General features: G+C 39.5%; 1 protein-coding gene across 2 annotated transcripts in view; it reads left to right on the top strand.

Annotated features, from left to right (window-relative positions):
- The window catches only part of usp38 (ubiquitin specific peptidase 38), a 39737-nt gene that overhangs the window by 17024 nt on the left and 5694 nt on the right, over window positions 1-17019 (top strand). For both annotated transcript variants that reach the window (XM_072256171.1, XM_072256170.1), the window contains exons 6-11: window positions 1411-1512; window positions 2770-2928; window positions 5489-5682; window positions 6237-6330; window positions 6944-7050; window positions 14678-16046. In XM_072256171.1, coding sequence (XP_072112272.1) covers window positions 1411-1512; window positions 2770-2928; window positions 5489-5682; window positions 6237-6330; window positions 6944-7050; window positions 14678-16046 — 2025 coding nt within the window. The remainder of the gene's footprint in view (window positions 1-1410; window positions 1513-2769; window positions 2929-5488; window positions 5683-6236; window positions 6331-6943; window positions 7051-14677; window positions 16047-17019) is intronic.

Below are 17019 nucleotides of genomic sequence, written 5' to 3'. Positions count from 1 at the left end.
CTCGTAATCTTACAAACCTTTTTAAGGTCACCCCTCAATCTCCAGTGGTTCAGTGAAAAGAATCCCAGTTTATCTAATCTCTCCTTATTATTAAAGCCTTCCATTCCAGCAAACATCCTGGCGAATCTTCTGCATTCTTCCTAATGCTACTTGTACTTCCATACCACGGCAACCAGAAGTGTACACAGTATTTCTAGTGCAGCTTTACAAACGTTTTGGGTATTTTCAATGTGATATCCCAATCTTATACTCAGTACCCCAGCCTAATCCCAAATGCCTTCTTCACTACCCTAACCACCTGTGTTGCTATTTCTGAGGAACTATGAATTTGCACCGCAAGATCTTTCTGTACATTGACTATGTGTGTCCTGGCAGTATTTGACATTTCAAAAAGTATTACCTCACACTTGTCTGGATTCAATTCCACCTTTCACCACTTCACTCAACTTTCCAGCAGACCTATAACCTTTTGCATCCTTAGACAACCTTCTTTGTTTTCTCCGAGAACACCAATCTTTGTGTTATCAGCAAATTTGCTAATCAGACTACTTGTATTCTCAGCCAAGTCATTTATATAATATAACATAACATAACATAATGAACACACACAAGTTTTAAATTTTAAAAATTAAGTGAGCTAAGTAACCCCGGAGTATTGTTAAAAATCGGTCTCAGTTACATAAACAGTGAAACTGCCCAGATCTTGTGGAAAAATCATGTGGTTTACTAATGCACCTCAGTGAGTGTAATCTGCCATCCTTACCCGACTTGTCTGTGTGAGTCCAGCTAATGTGGTTGACTCTGAGATGCCTCCTTGGTTCCTGGGTATTAGGGATGATCAGTAAATATCTATGTTGCCGGTAGCAGCCTTCGAATGAATAATTAATTTTTAAAACTTATTTTCTGAAATGTTTCCTAAAAGCATGTTTCTAAAAGCATCCCTTGGTGCAGACGTAGAAGGGACAGCAAAAACATTGCATTGTTAATGGAATTAGATAGAACAATTACAAACTGAGTCAAAGTTAACAGTGTTATTTAATGAGTCAGGTGAACCCCATGTGTACTGGTCACTATCTGTTACAGAAGTTGAACACATGTTCTGACCTTGTATCAAGCAGCAGTATTTCTGATCACAGAGAAGAAAATTGGCAAGGTCTTTGCTCATAACTGTTGCCAGTATAATCTGCTGAAAATACAAGTGTAAGTTTGGGCAAGAATGGTACCTGACTTTGCTGTTCCCTGCTTAAAAAGTCTGAATAAAATTGAAGAATTATGCATGGAATAATAGAGTACAAAATAATCATTGCCTCTTTTGAATTCATATTTGTGTGTAAAATCAAAGGTTTCAGAAAGTGCAGGGTGGAAATAATCATTATTATTGCTCATTGATGACTTGACTTCCTCTGCCAGGTATTTCATCGACTTTGGTATCCTATTGTGCGGCCAGGAGCGTTGGTGGTTCTTTCACACATGCTGCTCAGCTTTCAGCATTCTCCAGAAGCCTTTCATTTAGTAAGTTGCTATAACTCCATAATGAACATTCTTTATTTTCCTTGTGAATTAAGGCTTCATATAATGGGAGAGATCTAAAATACCTGTGGCACTAATCATATGAGAGCTAAAGCCTACTCTGACGTTATTGAAAATTGCCTCCTTCCTGGGGAACCTTACAAGGCACTGGAGTGGTAATTTGGGGACATCTTGTCCCAGGATCACCCTAGCACTGTTTGACACCTTAGCATTGTTAAAGGCGTGTTTCCCAACTTTTAATTAGAACGTAGGACAGGCAGTGCAGCACAGGAATAGGTACTTCAGCGCAAGAAGTTGTGCTGAACTAATTAAACGAGTAATTAAATGCCTAACTAAACTCATCCCTTCTACCTACACAATATCTGTATCCATCCATTCTCTGCAATTCCTGTGCTTATCCACAAGCCTGTTGAATGTCTCTGCTGTATTTGCTTCCATCAGCAGCCCTGGCTAAGTATTCCAGGCAGCACCCTTGCCCTAAACCTCCTTTGAACTCACCCCCTCTAAATCAATCAATCTATCTCTTGCTCACTCTCTGGCTGTCTCACCTCAACTCACCCCCACCTGTCTCTCCCTCCCCCCCCACCCGTCCCTGTCTCTCTTGCCCCCTATCCTTCGACTCTCTGTGCTTTGGCCCCCCCCCCCTTCGTGTGTGTGTGTGTCTCTCCCTCCCCCCTCTCTCCCTCCCTCCCTCCCCCTCCCTCTCTCCCTCCCTCCCCCCTCCCTCTCTCCCCTCCCTCTCTCCCTCCCCCTCTCTCCCTCCCTCCCCCTCTCCCTCTCCCCCCCTCCCCGCCTCAGGGGCCCCCCTCCGTCTCTGTCTCCTGCCATCCCTCCCCTTTCTCTCTCCTATCTCGCACCCCGCCCTCCCCCGTCTGCCGCCATCTCTCTTCCCCCTTTCTCTCCATGCACTGCCCCTCCCCCTCTCGCATTCTCGTTCTCTCTCTGCCATTCTCTTGTTCCCTCTCACTTGATCTTGCAATTGTAAAAACTGTGATTTTTTTTTTCCCCCCAGAAATTTATGATAGATGGGTAAGGAACAATCAGTAAAACAGTGATATAAATATTCATATTGTCATCATGATTATTATAATATATTTTCTGTTTTTGTTACTTACTGATAAAGAGAATAATCGTCTTGATGTAGGCGAGAGTAAATTGTCAAAACAATTATGAAAAATGTTAACCTGTTCATTTATATCTAGAATACTTGTGTAACCATATGAATCAATTTATCCACAGATTGTTCCTCACATTATAAAGCTAGTTCAGTTTCTGAAAGACGAAGCTTCACCTGCCAGCAGAATCTTCCTGCTGCAGTTAACTGAGCTGGTCCATTGTATGATGTATCAGTATTCTGGATTCCCTGATCTGTACGAACCCATCCTTGAGGCCGTTAAGGTATGAAGCTGAACGCTAATTACAGAGAATATACACTAAGTAACAAAGTATAACATTGGATACTTATGATAATTTATAATCAGAGCAACAATGTGCAGCTTTGCAGAAGATAACGGAGTTTAATACAAATTGTTTGCATATTTATTCCTTAATTTTGTGCAGAGCCTGACCACCTAAATAAAACCTGACCACCCAGAGATAAAAATTGGCAGACAGCCAAACTGTACCATATTTAGCATCTTTGTACAAATGGTATTCCTTTGTTTTTACATAAAATATTGTATATGCAACTTGGCACAACAGTGTTTCACATTTAATACGAGCATCGTTCAACTGAAATTTCAATAAAAAATAAATTACAAAAAAAAGTGCAATGAATGTTTTGTAAATATATCACATGTAGTGAAATTGTTTTCCAACCACCACCTGCTGCATACTTCATCACTAGTGGCTCTGCCCGTGGAACTTGTTCAGTTTGATTCCGTGCCATTTAATATGAAGGTATTTCATGCAACAGAGGGTAAATCTAATACAGTGGATTCCAGTTAATTGGGACCAGTACATTTTGGTTAATTAGTCAAAGTTTCATGGAAATCGTTCAAAAAGGTACGTTTATCTGAGTAACAAATTATGTATTTCAGTGAACTATAGAACATATTAGTATGCTAACAATACTACAACAGTACTATAAAATTGTATTAGTTCCTAATATTTATCAGCAGAGGAATTCATCCAGTGTACACAGCCATGTTCTTTTGATTAACTGTACATAAAATCAGTGTAAGCAGCTAGGGTAATTGTTTTTGGCTACTGTCAAATCTTTTCGTGGCATCTTGGCAAAGGTCTGAAACTTCATTGCTTTTAAAATCAGTGTCCATTACCCAAATTGTTAACATAACACAAACACACACAGCTGATGCTATTAAAAAACAGTTTGCTCTAAGCACAGTGTGTTATCTAACAGTCAGAAAAGTGCACAGGACTGACGTTAGTTAAAAGCTGTTTGGTAACAGTCTCACATCCAATTAAGTGGCATAGTGTCTCAAATAAATGGAGCCCCAGCTATTTTATTTAATTAATTTTTGTTCTTTAAGATTTGTCACAATTAAGCTGCTGCCCTGAGTAACCAATGGTCGACTTAACCAGAATCCACTGTGTATGATCTTTAGTTATTTTTACTCATGCTGTAATTCCATTTTCTGTGCTAATGCAGTAGCTGAAAATTTAATGATTCTGCATTTTTGAGTAAATCTGACCAGTTCCCCTGGAGGAGAGTTAAAAGGACACTTTACTTCAGATGGATTGTGAAACTGGGCTGTGCACTTACAACATGTGCTTACCCATAAACATGAGGACATTGATAAACATAGCTGGATTTGTGTGATGATTTCTCATCAGCTCCCATTCACTGGGAAGCTCTGACTGACTTGTATATAAAGTGTAATTTTACAATCATTCAAGTCCTGCAGGGGCCACCACACTTTTTTTTTAAAGATCATCCTCCATTGCCTTGACATTTGAGAAATGTTAATGCAGTGCCATATGGGGCAACACCTCTTGCAGCCAACACATGCCTTTTAATGTCCTCTTTGTCAGCCATGAGAGTACAGGACTGATCAGGTGATTTGTCCACAGGTACCTTGGGCTTCCATGTCGTTTCCTTTTGTTTCATTTATATCTGGTAATATTCATACCCATATCAGAGATGCACCTTTTGACACATACTTTTGAATCTTTGTAAATCATTTTTTACACATGCCCCTAATCTCACCTTTCCCATCCAATCCTTGACTTTATATGACTTTTAAAAAGATATATTGAGGTTTTATTAAAGACTCAATCACTGTTTTGATAGTTTCCAACACAGGACACTTTGAGTAATTTGTGTGCAGTTTTGTGATGTTGGCTCAGTGGACATCACAATAGTTTTTCCTTTGTTTCACCCCTACCTCCTAACTTTTTATACTGGCTATCTCCCCTCTTTCTCTCCAGTCCTGATTGAACAGTCTCAACCCAAAGTGTGGACAGTCCATTTTCCTCAAAATACTTCCTGACCCACTGAGTTCCTCTAGCATTTTGTAAATTGTTCTAGATTTCCAGCATCTGCAGTCTCTCTCGTGTTGACTTTTCTTTTGTGTTTCTTTAGTTTCCTGCCATTTTGATTACACCACTGGAGCCAAAATAATACCCCATTATTACTGATTTAAAGAATTGGTACGACTGGCATTCCCCACGTATTCCTCCGGAAAAATCATGTGATGCTGCAGTTTTAATTACTATGATGCGGCAGTTTCAGTTACTGGCGCTGCATGTGTTTTTCAAGTAGTTAAAGTACAGTAATGGGAAAAACAAATTCTAAGGCCTTGTACTGTTGTTCTCTCAAAAAGCAACAACCACTGGTACTCATAACCTTGATTTTGCTGCTGAAAGGTTTATTTTGATTGGCTGTTACTCATTTTTATTTGCCATTTGATGCTTTTTTCAAAAAAAGTCTTCCTTTTTTTGATGACTGAAAGTATTATGATTCTGTTATGTAATTATATGTAAATGACATTTCCAGGATTTGCCAAAGCCTTCTGAAGAAAAAATGAAGCTCACTCTTAATCAAAGTGCTTGGACATCACACTCGAATTCTTTGGCATCTTGTTTGTCACGGCTTTCTGGAAAATCTGAAACAGGAAAAACTGGGTTAATAAATCTGGGCAATACGTGCTATATGAATAGTGTCATTCAAGCATTATTTATGGCCACAGAGTAAGTGAATTCATTGTGGAAATTTTGTATGGTGTTATTTTTGCAAGGAAATACCGAAAGTGTGTGAGGGGAAAAAAAGGAGTCAGTTTGATTCCACCTGCCAGGGACCATCTCATGCTTGGATTTATTTGAAATTAATTAATATTAAAAAGTTGGAGTGATTTTAGATATGTTAGAATGTCATTTTCCACACACTTTAATGTCAATAGAAAATGGATGCATCCACCTTCAACACTTCTCCAGCTGTAAACATCAGCAGTTCCTAGCATTGCCCCTTTGGTTACAGTACTGATTTGAACTGTGCTTATTGGAATTGTGAGCAGGTTTTCTGTGCACTGCATCAGGGATTGATGGCTACAGTATAACCATAAGCATGAATGCTCAGTGCAACAAATTGGCTTGTTAATTTACTTTTGGGGAAAAAAATGTAATAATTCTTTTAAACCAATATTTGACCATTGTTTAATTAAATTTTACATTTGAGATTAAATGACAATTTTAGGAGTTCAAAACTTAGCTTTGTTCCTTCAGTGTTCTCAAAACAAGTCCTTCAGTTTCAGGAGGTCTGTTTTATCATTGAATCTAAATGGATCTCGCTCTTTGATGAGGAAGTTGCAACTTCTGTTTGCCTTTTTGGCACACACTCAGGTAATTTTTTTTAAAAAAGGTATTTTTTTTGTAGATATAATTTAATGGGATAGGTAGATTCTGAATGCGGTTATCTTTGTGCTATCTTGAAACTAGTTTGCTTTGAATTCTTTATTGTTTGGTAGGTTATTTGGGAAATGGTTTGACAATTTTTTTATGTTTGTGATGAAGTTACTAATGTTAACATTGAAAATGTGGAAATTATTAGCAAACCTTATATTCTTAGTCTTAGAAAATGGATGCAGGAAATCATTTAATGTGAAGCATTCTGGCTTCTCTGATTTCTGCATTCTCCCACAAACTATGTTTAATTCAGTCTGAATTTTTGTGTTATATTGTCCATTTAATGTCCATTTTTGCAAAATCACTATATTGATTGAGATGTTTACAAATTTGCATTAGCAAGCCAAATGTTAACTAGAAAATTTATGTTTTATATTTAAGGTTAAATAAGTTCAAAATCAATATATTTGCAAATGTCTTTAAATTCCTCAATAGATTTAATGTATCAGATTATTTCTGTGTTGTCAGTATTCTATGCATTTAAGTTGTTTGGAATAGTGCAGTATAATATGGAAATGCAAATTCCAAACATATGATATTATATCAACAGCGAGCAGCGTTTGCGCCGCAGAATTTCTTTGAAGAATCAAGACCACCGTGGTTCACCCCTGGGTCCCAGCAAGACTGTTCTGAATACCTCAGGTTCCTTTTGGATAGGTGAGCACTTTTTTTTGTCTGGTAATCAAGATAACTTTTGTATTTTTATCCATGAGCTGTGCTTGCTGAATTGTCCATTGTTTGCATCAAACAACTATATACAATTCTAGTATCCCATTGGGTCCCCTTTTTCATTGTGTATAGAGGTAATTGTGTTTGAATGGTCTTGCCATGCTTGTGTGGCTTGGTAGTAAAGGTTCTGAATAAGAGATTTACTGTTTTAGCCTAGCATGGGAAATACAGGAAACCTTCTATAAAGACTCCATTCCATTCTCTTAGTTCAAGGGTTCTTAATGGTGTTGGTCCCTGGAATGAAAAAGGTTGGGAACCCTTGTCTTAGTTTGTCTTTCTCCATCTTATCTGTTCTGATGTTGAAACTTTCCAAGGGGTCTTCCTTTTTCCTTAAGTGTGGCTTCTCCTCTATCATATTTCATAGCACTATCTATCAAGTGCTTCTCGTTCCCACATTTCTACGCATATCTCTTCTTGCCACCCTTCACAACCAGTGCTCTCTTTGTACTCACCATCCATTACAACAGGCCTCTACATTTAATGGATTTACACCACCTAAGATGTCTTCTTCCCCTGCAACATGTCAAAAGGACCATTTGCTCTGCAACTTCCTGATTTTTCTCCTTGATCTCCTCAAATCCTCCCTCTCTCTTGGCAGTTCCCTATGCAACCTACTCTTTTACCTCATCCCTTCCCACTGTGACCCAAATAGTTCTTTTGTGTTAAAGCAACAATCACCTGCATTTCTTATAACCCAGTGAATTATTTTCGGTATTCACAATACAGTCCTTCTATATTATCACATTCATATTGGGGGACTACAATGCAGAACATCTCTGATCTGTTGACTAGTCCATCCAGCTGCTTGTCACATCTTTATCTTTGGCTTCCTGAATACCTTCTTTCTAGGTATTGCAGTCGTCAAGACTTAATACTGAATTCAACAGTATAGCTATTTGTGAAAGAACTGGTTTCCCCATAGATGGAAGTGATCTGGTGTGTATTTCCAGCATTCACTATTATTTTAAATTTTCAACAGTGGTGTGTTCTGCATCTTATTGTTTCAGTACTTATATTTTTTCTGGCTCTATTCTTCTCTCTTTCTATATCTCTCCTGCCCCAATTCGTCTTTCTTTATATACACTCATCCAGACATTATGAATCATAACCATTCAGTCCCTCTCCTAGATTGCCAACAAAAACAATTATACCAGGACAATCTCAGTCTGCAGCTTATCGAAGACATTCCCTTTGTTGTCTGCACACCTCATGACTGTCAGACATATGGGCAGAATTAGTCCATTCAGCCCATCATAACTACTCCAACAATCAATTATAGCTGAATATTTTCCCTCTCAACCCCATTTTCCTGCCTTCTCCCCTTAACTTTTGAAATCCTTACTAATCAAGAACCTATCAGCCTCTCTTTTAAATATACCTAATAATTTGGCCTTCACAGCCATGTATGGCAATACATTCCACAGATTTACCACCCTCTTGCTCAAGAAATTCCTCTCGTCGCTGCTCTAATAAATGTCTGTGCCCTCTGGTCCTAGACTCACCCACAACAGAAAACATCCTCTTTACATCCACTTTATCTAGGCCTTTCAATAGTCAATAGATTTCAATGACCCCTCTTCCCCCCCCCCCCCCATTCTTCTGAACTCCATTGAATACAGGCCCAGCGCCAACAACGCCCCTCATGTTAACCGTTTCATTCCTGGAATCATTCTCATAAAACTCTGGACCATCTCCTGTGCCATGTGCTTGCCTTAAAAAAACCAGTCGCTTCAGTCAGATGGGGCTTGTCAGCTGTGGTCGGCAGCTTATCCAACAGAAAGAAAGCTCTAAGTCTTAAATCTTCACTGCTTTGCATCTGTACCCACTCATGGGGATGGCTTTGGGAGTAAACCCTGAGGATAAATCCACAGCTGGAGTCCCTAAGGCAGTTCTACGTTGAGTTCAGCACCGACTGGCAAACCTACGACACCACTGGTGCCAAACTGTATCTGTCTCTGTCATTCCTTTGGATTCATGAACTGCATAGATAGATAGATAGACATACTTTATTGATCCCGAGGGAAATTGCAAGGGGGAGCCTGCTACATGGGCAACAGCTTCTCTCCATATCATACTGCCCTGGCTTGCGTATCACGTAGACAGCTAGGACACAATATCCATGGTCAACCCCGACCCACAGAAGGCTTCCTCAAGTAACTTTGGTGACATTAGAATAAATATTATATTAAATTTTTATTAAGTATTTTAATGTATTAGCAGATTAGTGGGAAAAAGTGGCTTCCATTTACAGAGTGCATTCCACAACATGAAAGCATCCTGAAACGTTTCTTACCCCATGAATTACTTTTGAAGTAGAATCACAAAATTGTATTTTGAAAGGGAAAATGAAAGAAACAATTTAAACTAATGGCACAATCTTCAAGCAGCACGGGAGAGAGCAGGGAATTCAAATAATCAAATTTGAATCTACTGTTGTACGGTCTGGAGCTGGGCACAAAAGCAAGGGTGCTCTAATGAATCTTTTCTTTGCTAATTAGGTCTATTCTGGATTTTTGTGACCAATCCTGAGCACTATATTTCAAACATGATTAATAACCCTTATTAAGAGTGAGAAGCTGTATTAGAACAGTTCAAGGGACAAGGGATTATGGTTGTTTAGGACTTGAAACCCTGCTTTATTCTTAGAGCTGAGAAGGAAAAAGGTAAATTTAATTAGTGTTGAAAGATTGGACTTTGTTAACTGCTGAGAAAATGTTTTGATAAATCTGCTTGATAACCAAAGGACAATTGACAAGAGGATTAGTTTCAAAACGAAGAAAATTTGTTCAGTAAGTTATCTGGTCATATATGAACAGACCATTGGTAATTTCAAAGCTGAATTGTATTTATACATGAAAGAAAATTTCAGAATAGAAGAAAAGGATTGGAATTTTTATTGTGCATTCAGATATTGACAAGGCTAGCAATTTTTCTGCCCATTTCTAATTAATCACTGAACATTGGCTTGCTGGGCCATTTCAGAGGGCAATTCAGAATCAACTACAATGGTAGGTCTGGATTTGTATACTAGTGAAACAGGATACTGGTAAATCAGATACACGAGGTCTGCAGATTCTGGAAATCTTGAGCAATACACACAAAATGATGACGGAACTCGGCAGTCAGGCAACATCTCTGGAGGGGAATAAACAGCTGACACTCCGGACTGAAGCTCTTCATCAGGACTAGAAAGGAAAGGGACCAAAGCCAGAATAAGAAGATGGGGGGGGGGGGGGGAATATAAACTGGCAGGCAGTGGGTGAGATTAGCTGAGGGGGATGGTAGATGTGTGGACGGAGCAGGGGGAACAATGTGAGGAGCTGGCAGCTGATTGGCAGAAGAGGTTAAGGGTAGGGGCTTGTAAAGTTGTCCATAGATGATCTGTCTCCAGCAATAGATCAAGAAAAGGGAGAGGGGTGTCAGATGGACCATGTAATTTTAAGGGGAGGGTGGAAGTTGGAGGCAGAATTGATGAGTACAGCAGGGGTGTAGGAAGCAGTTCCAATGCAATCATCACTGTAAGGGATAAAATTTCTCTCTGGGTAGTCTTCAATCTGACGGCATGAACATCGATTTCTCTAACCAGGTAACCACCCCTAGTTTCTCCCCTCCCTTCTTGTTTACCCCCCATTTTGGTGACATCCCTTTTGTTCTCCCCTGCCCTCATGACATGCCATCGTCTCCCTTTATTCCATTGTCCTCACTAATCAGGGTTTTTCTACAGCCCTTTATCATCTCTCCCCCCCCCCACCCCCCATCACCTCACAGCTTCTCCCAACATCTCACCCACCCACCTTCCTCCTCACCTGGGTTCATCTATCACCTGCCAGCTTGTACTCCCCCCACCCCCCCGGACTCCTTCTGCTTCTGCCCCCTTCCTTTCCAGTCCTGATGGAAGGTTTCAGCCTGAAACGATGACTGTTTATTTCCCTCCATACATGCTGCCTGACCTGCTAAGTTTCTACAACATTTTGTCTGTTTCTATTAGTGAATCAGATAATTTTGTGCCTACCATTATTGATACAAGCTCTTAAGTCCAAACTTAATTAGTTGAATGTAAGTTTTGGCATTTGAACCCGTGTCACCAGATCAATTGTTGAGGTCTCTGGATGTTAGTCTATTGTTAACCACTTCACTTTTAGTTAATTAGATAATTACTTTTAAACAACAGATGTAGGCATACTGATCAAGATGACCACTGCCTTCACTAATACTTTGTTTCATATTGCCATAAAAAAATCTGCTCCTTGCTACATTCTTTCATGATGTAATTTACTGAGAATCCCCCAGCATCTCCCAGATTGTGGGTAATCAGTCTTCCCATACAATAGGAGAAGACTCTGTAAGATATAATTAGAGATGGGTGGAAGATATTGTCACTGATTTTGGCTTTTTTTCATAAGGTATGGAGTGCACCAGGGGTCCCCAACCTTATTTGCAGTGTGGCGGGTTTCATGTTGACAATATTCTTGCGGACCGGCCGACCGGGGGGGGGGGGGGGGGGGGGCAGGATGGTTGCCATTGGGCGAGAGTAGCAGTCAAATACGTTGCGTTTACCCCGAGAAAGACTAAAATGACCATGAAGCCTTGCGCGGGCACCAGTGCGCATGCGTGCACCTGCCTATTATTTTTCCACAAATCGTTTTTGGCAATTCTGTTCGGAGGGGGGTGTTAATCACGACCGGAATATCGGTGATACGTGGCTAATACACTCAATTTCGTTTCTAAAAGGCTTTACCTAACGAATTTAATATTATAAATATAGCGATAAGTCAATTATCAGGGGAGGACAGGGGAGCTTGAAGTAAGAGTAAGTAACGAACGTCCAGTATAATTGTCAGAAGCAGGTTCGATATTATCATTTAAAGAAAAATTGAATAGGTATATGGACAGGAAAGTAATGGAGGGTTATGGGCTGAGTGCAGGTCGGTGGGAGGAGGTGAGAGTAGCGTTCGGCATGGACTAGGAGGGCAGAGATGGCCTGTTTCCGTGCTGTAATTGTTATATGGTTATATAAGTCAATAGCATCATAACATTTTAAGTAACGTTTGGATATTAAACACAGCGCATATTTTCCCCGTATGAACTTATAAAATCATTGCAACGCACCAATATCGCTGAATCAGTGGGAGCCCTGGGCTTGATTTCCTGCAACAAGACGGTCCTATCGAGGGGTGATGGGGGACAGCGATACTCGAATGGGGTTCCCTATGTCCAGTCTAATCCGCAATTTAGTTTTTGTTACATTCATCGCAGAGGTATGTTGGAAATGGAAGCAACGTTTTCGGTGCTTCCGTAGCTATCTCAGGATATTGAGCCTTGACTTTGATCCAGAATGCCGGCAGAGATGTTATGTCAAACAGACTTTTCAGCCCGCCATCATTTTCAAGCTCGAGGAGTTGATCTCCTTCCCGCACTGACATGGATGACGCGCGCGTAATGGCTCAACAGTGGGCGTGACAGGGAATGGGGAAAGGTGCAGCTGACAAGGAAAGGTGCCGCCCGTGAGAGGGAATGAGGAAAGGTGCAGCTGACTCATATCGCCAAATCATATCGTTTCCTCACGGCCCAGTAGCGCATGCTCTGCGGCCCGGTGGTTGGGGACCGCTGGAGTACACCGTTCGTACTCAAGCTTGATCCATTTTCTATTTTCTTAAAAACAGTTGATGTAGTTAGGCCTGTGTTCTTTTTACTATTTTGGCCTTTTACCTATACTTCACGTAACAGGTCATCTAGATCTCCACTGTACTTGAGTTTTTGACCTAATAATTGAAGATCAAATAATTGGTCATCCCAATGTGCCCACTTGAAGTTGAAATATGCGCAGATTATTCATGATTGAGTCCTTTGTAAATTTTGACAAATAGAGACTAATAAAATATTGAAGAAAAATATTTAGAAATTGGTCCTCTTGCTCGTGGTTTGAAATTAGTCCACTGAGTCTACAGTACCCTAAATTAGATGGAGGCTATAAATGTGTGGCTTTCATTATATTTCTTTAATTGACCATTAGAGATTGGACCATTTTTTCAACAACAATACAGTCAAAACCGATCCTTACCAAAAGAATGTTGCTCCCTTGTTTCGATTGCCTTGGTCAACCATCTCATGTTGACATCTCTATCTTGCATTTCTCTGCCTTGACGTGCTCCTCTCCAAATTCAAAAATCTTGGCCCAGTTCTTGTATCAGAAATTGTGCTCAAAATTTTACAAGCTTTGCAAAGTGGATTAGTTGCTCAAATTTTTGCTCAAGTCCATTTGGATATTGCCAAACAGCTCACGAACCAGCAGAGTAGGGCATTATTTTCAGAATATTTTTCATGTTCATTAAAATGCTTATTTGTGACTCACCCCTACAGCTGTAACAATTTAAAACATGGAAAATGATTTTAGTTAAAAGCTACTCAGCCATTTAGTAGTACAGTGAGCTTTTCAAAGATGTTTATTGAAAAAGCAACAGTTGAATTGCAGTCTTTGACCTTGGGAGCAGTCAGTTTTATGACTGCAGCCTGCTTCCAGCACAATGTTTTTACACTGGATTTTATTTGTTCTCGATATTCCAGGATCTAATGGGTTGCCTTAAATAATTTTAAACCTATTACTTAAAGCAACCCACACGATCTAAATTGCAACTTGGTGAATCTATAGGTCTATGATTTCCCTTTACTCTGTGCTCCAAACCCAGGGTTCTCATGGTTAAGTGCTTGGGACATTTTCCTGCACCGCAGGAGCAAGTTATTGTGATTTGTGTTTCTATTTTTAAGAGTATCAGAAGATCTGCTGAGAAACTGAAATTTTGTTTGAAAGTGAGAGCACCATTTTCCCTATGTGAACAGAAATTGGTTTCTTTGCTTAGTAACAATATCCACCTAAGTGAATATCTTGATACTCTTGAGTTTTCTAATAGGTTACTGTCCCAGACTTAATAAAATAACTGAAGAGATTGATTTATTACTAGAGGACAGTATGACTCAAAATCTGTCAAAGTTACATGTAGCTCTGAATTCTTAAAGAACTGCTGAACAACAGATTTTAGTTTTCACATTGAGTAGCAGATGACCATTAAATAGACTTAATAATATGCACAATCTGGGTCTGTGGGAGATGGGTCTGAAAAAAATGTTAAGTGCTTTTAGATTTTATTTTAATTTAAACAATTCATTTTAAAAGTGTTATTTCAAGAAAAAAAGTAACATTTTTACTACATCTACAGACATAACAAAATATTCCAGTTAATCCTTTCATAGGGAATAGAAGGTCAAAATAACAGACACTCTGACCCATCTTTCAATTTAAAATATCTAATCCTCAGGATTTACTGTTGTCCTCCTTTTATATGCAAGTTAATTTAAAATGTGGTCAGGAATAGATTGGAAGTATTTAACTGTGGGGAAAGTGGGGACTACTTCATGCAGAGTGAACCATTTTCAGCATGTTAAATTTATATAGACTTGTAAATAATTCCATTGCATCTTAGATGTGTTTTCCCTAAATTTCATTTATATTTAACATGATTTGTACAAAATTGTTTACTGCTTATTCTTTTCTCCCTAGGTTACATGAAGAAGAAAAAACATGGAGAATGCTCAATGAGAATTCCTCACCAACCCGTGAAAGTTCTGTATGTGACTGCAACTCTCAAAGGCATCCCCAGGAAGCAACATCTCTCACTGAACCAGATCTAACAAGAGCTGATGGAAAGACACTTATCGAGAAAATGTTTGGAGGCAAACTGCAAACCACAATACACTGTCTAAACTGTAAAAGCACCTCTCAGAAACAAGAGGCATTCACTGACCTTTCATTGGCCTTTCCTCCATGCCTTGAAGACATTGTAGAAGCTGGATCAACGCAAATGCTTGTCCCAGCGGAATATGAAAGCACAATGCCTACATGTTGTACTGCAGTAGTCTCTGACTCTCTTCAAACTGAACCTTCTATAGTTCATGACCTTCAGGTGGAAGAAATTGGACATAGGTCAGAAATGGAAGACGAAATGCTTAAAACATTTCCATTACAATCCGTTAATTCTGCGGATTCTTCCAGGGTGCCAATGCAATCTGATAAACTGGTCACAGTTCACAGCAATAAATCTATTGAGCAGAATGACAAAACCAGGTCTGTCCCTAGTCTAATAAACTACTTTCTGGCCCCAGAGATTCTCAATGGAGAGAACAAATATTACTGTGAAAACTGTGCCTCACTACAGAATGCACAGAAGCTGATGCAGGTAGTAGATGAACCTGAGTACCTCATTCTCACTCTCCTAAGATTTTCATATGACTCAAAAAGTCACGTAAGGCGAAAGATCCTAGATGATGTGGCACTTCCACTTACTTTACAGTTGCCAGTTGAAAAGAAAACTCCAAAATCACTAGCAAACACTCAGTCATTGCTATCTGACTCGCCTGAAAACCTGCCTAAAAAATTGAAACCTTCTGGTTCAGTAGATTCAAGCGATTCCCAATCAGTGTCTTACCACCTCTGTTCTATCGTCGTGCATTCTGGGATGTCATCTGAGAGTGGCCATTATTACTGCTATGCCAGAAACACCAATTCAGGATCTGTAGGTCAGTTGTGTTACAAGAATGGCCTTGCTGATTTGTCCTCTCCTCCAAGTTACATGACAGATAATGACAATTCCAGTACGTCAGTTATTTGGCACGAACCAAACTGCAAAGAAACATCAAAGGAATGGTTTCTATTCAATGACAGCAGAGTGACCTTCACGTCCTTTCAATCTGTTCAGAACATTACTAATAGGTTTCCTAAGGACACGGCATATGTCTTGTTTTATAGGAAACAAGATGCTAATGGTGGTATATACCCAAGTACAGTAAATGGACTGTGGGTGAATGGAGAGCCACCGCTGCAAAAAGAACTCATGGATGCAATTACTAAAGACAACAAGCTTTATCTGCAGGTACTGTATTTGGCGAATGTTATGTCCCAGGTGAAGGAGTTCCACAAGGAGAAACATTATTTGCAGTTATTGTTAGAGACAGGCACTCCTGGCTATGTAGGACAAATTAGATGCAGCATAAAACCTCCTTTATACTGGTAAAAATCATCAAAGCAGCACCTTTCTTTTTAACCTTAACCAACCCCATCTCCAGCAGAGAAATGCACCAGCTACCTGAGTGAACAACAACCAAATTGAAAGAATGTTAATGTCATTATCCAGCTGCCAAGGAAAGATGGGCTTTAATGGCCAAATTTCATTTTACATTAAGACCCTTACAACTGCTCAGTCAGCGTCCTTTACCACATGTCAAGATGAATTAGACCATGGTACAAAAATGTTAGATTTCATTTTTTTAAATGTACATAGCACAGAAATGTACTGTATTTTTATGTTTCTAAACTCTAATCTGACCCATGGGGTAAATCACAATTCTGCCAGCTTCTCTCCCCTTTTGATCAGTACCTCAGTAAGTTTGTCCATTCTGTGCTTGAAACATAATGATGAAGAAATCACCAAGCCTGATTGTCAGTCGGTATTGTGCTTGCTAACAGAGGGAAAAAAAGCTAAAGATACTAAAAAATAAATTGATTGAGCACAACATTTCAGGCAGCATCAGTGGAAAGAAATGGACTGTCGATATTTCTGGTCTTGAACGTTCAATCCATTTCCCTCCACTGGTGCTCCCTGACCCGCAGAATTTCAACAGCAATATGTTTTTTGCATCTGCAGCCTCTGCTGGGGCTGAGAGAGGAAAATTTGTCACGTTCCTGGCTCCAACCCAGCAATCACTGTTGATGTGAACATGATATGTAAACAAAATTCTAAAATCCTGCACAGTGACATTCAGCTGAATCTCTCTGCCAAGGCTTAACATATAAATAAGAACAACTTGGACAAAGTACTGAAGGATGTACTATATCAACAGATTAAT

This window comes from Mobula birostris, chromosome 4 (assembly GCF_030028105.1).
Source record: "Mobula birostris isolate sMobBir1 chromosome 4, sMobBir1.hap1, whole genome shotgun sequence".
Taxonomy (NCBI): domain Eukaryota; kingdom Metazoa; phylum Chordata; class Chondrichthyes; order Myliobatiformes; family Myliobatidae; genus Mobula; species Mobula birostris.
Note: the sequence above shows the minus strand (reverse complement) of the source record. Positions and strands in the feature narration are given on the sequence as shown.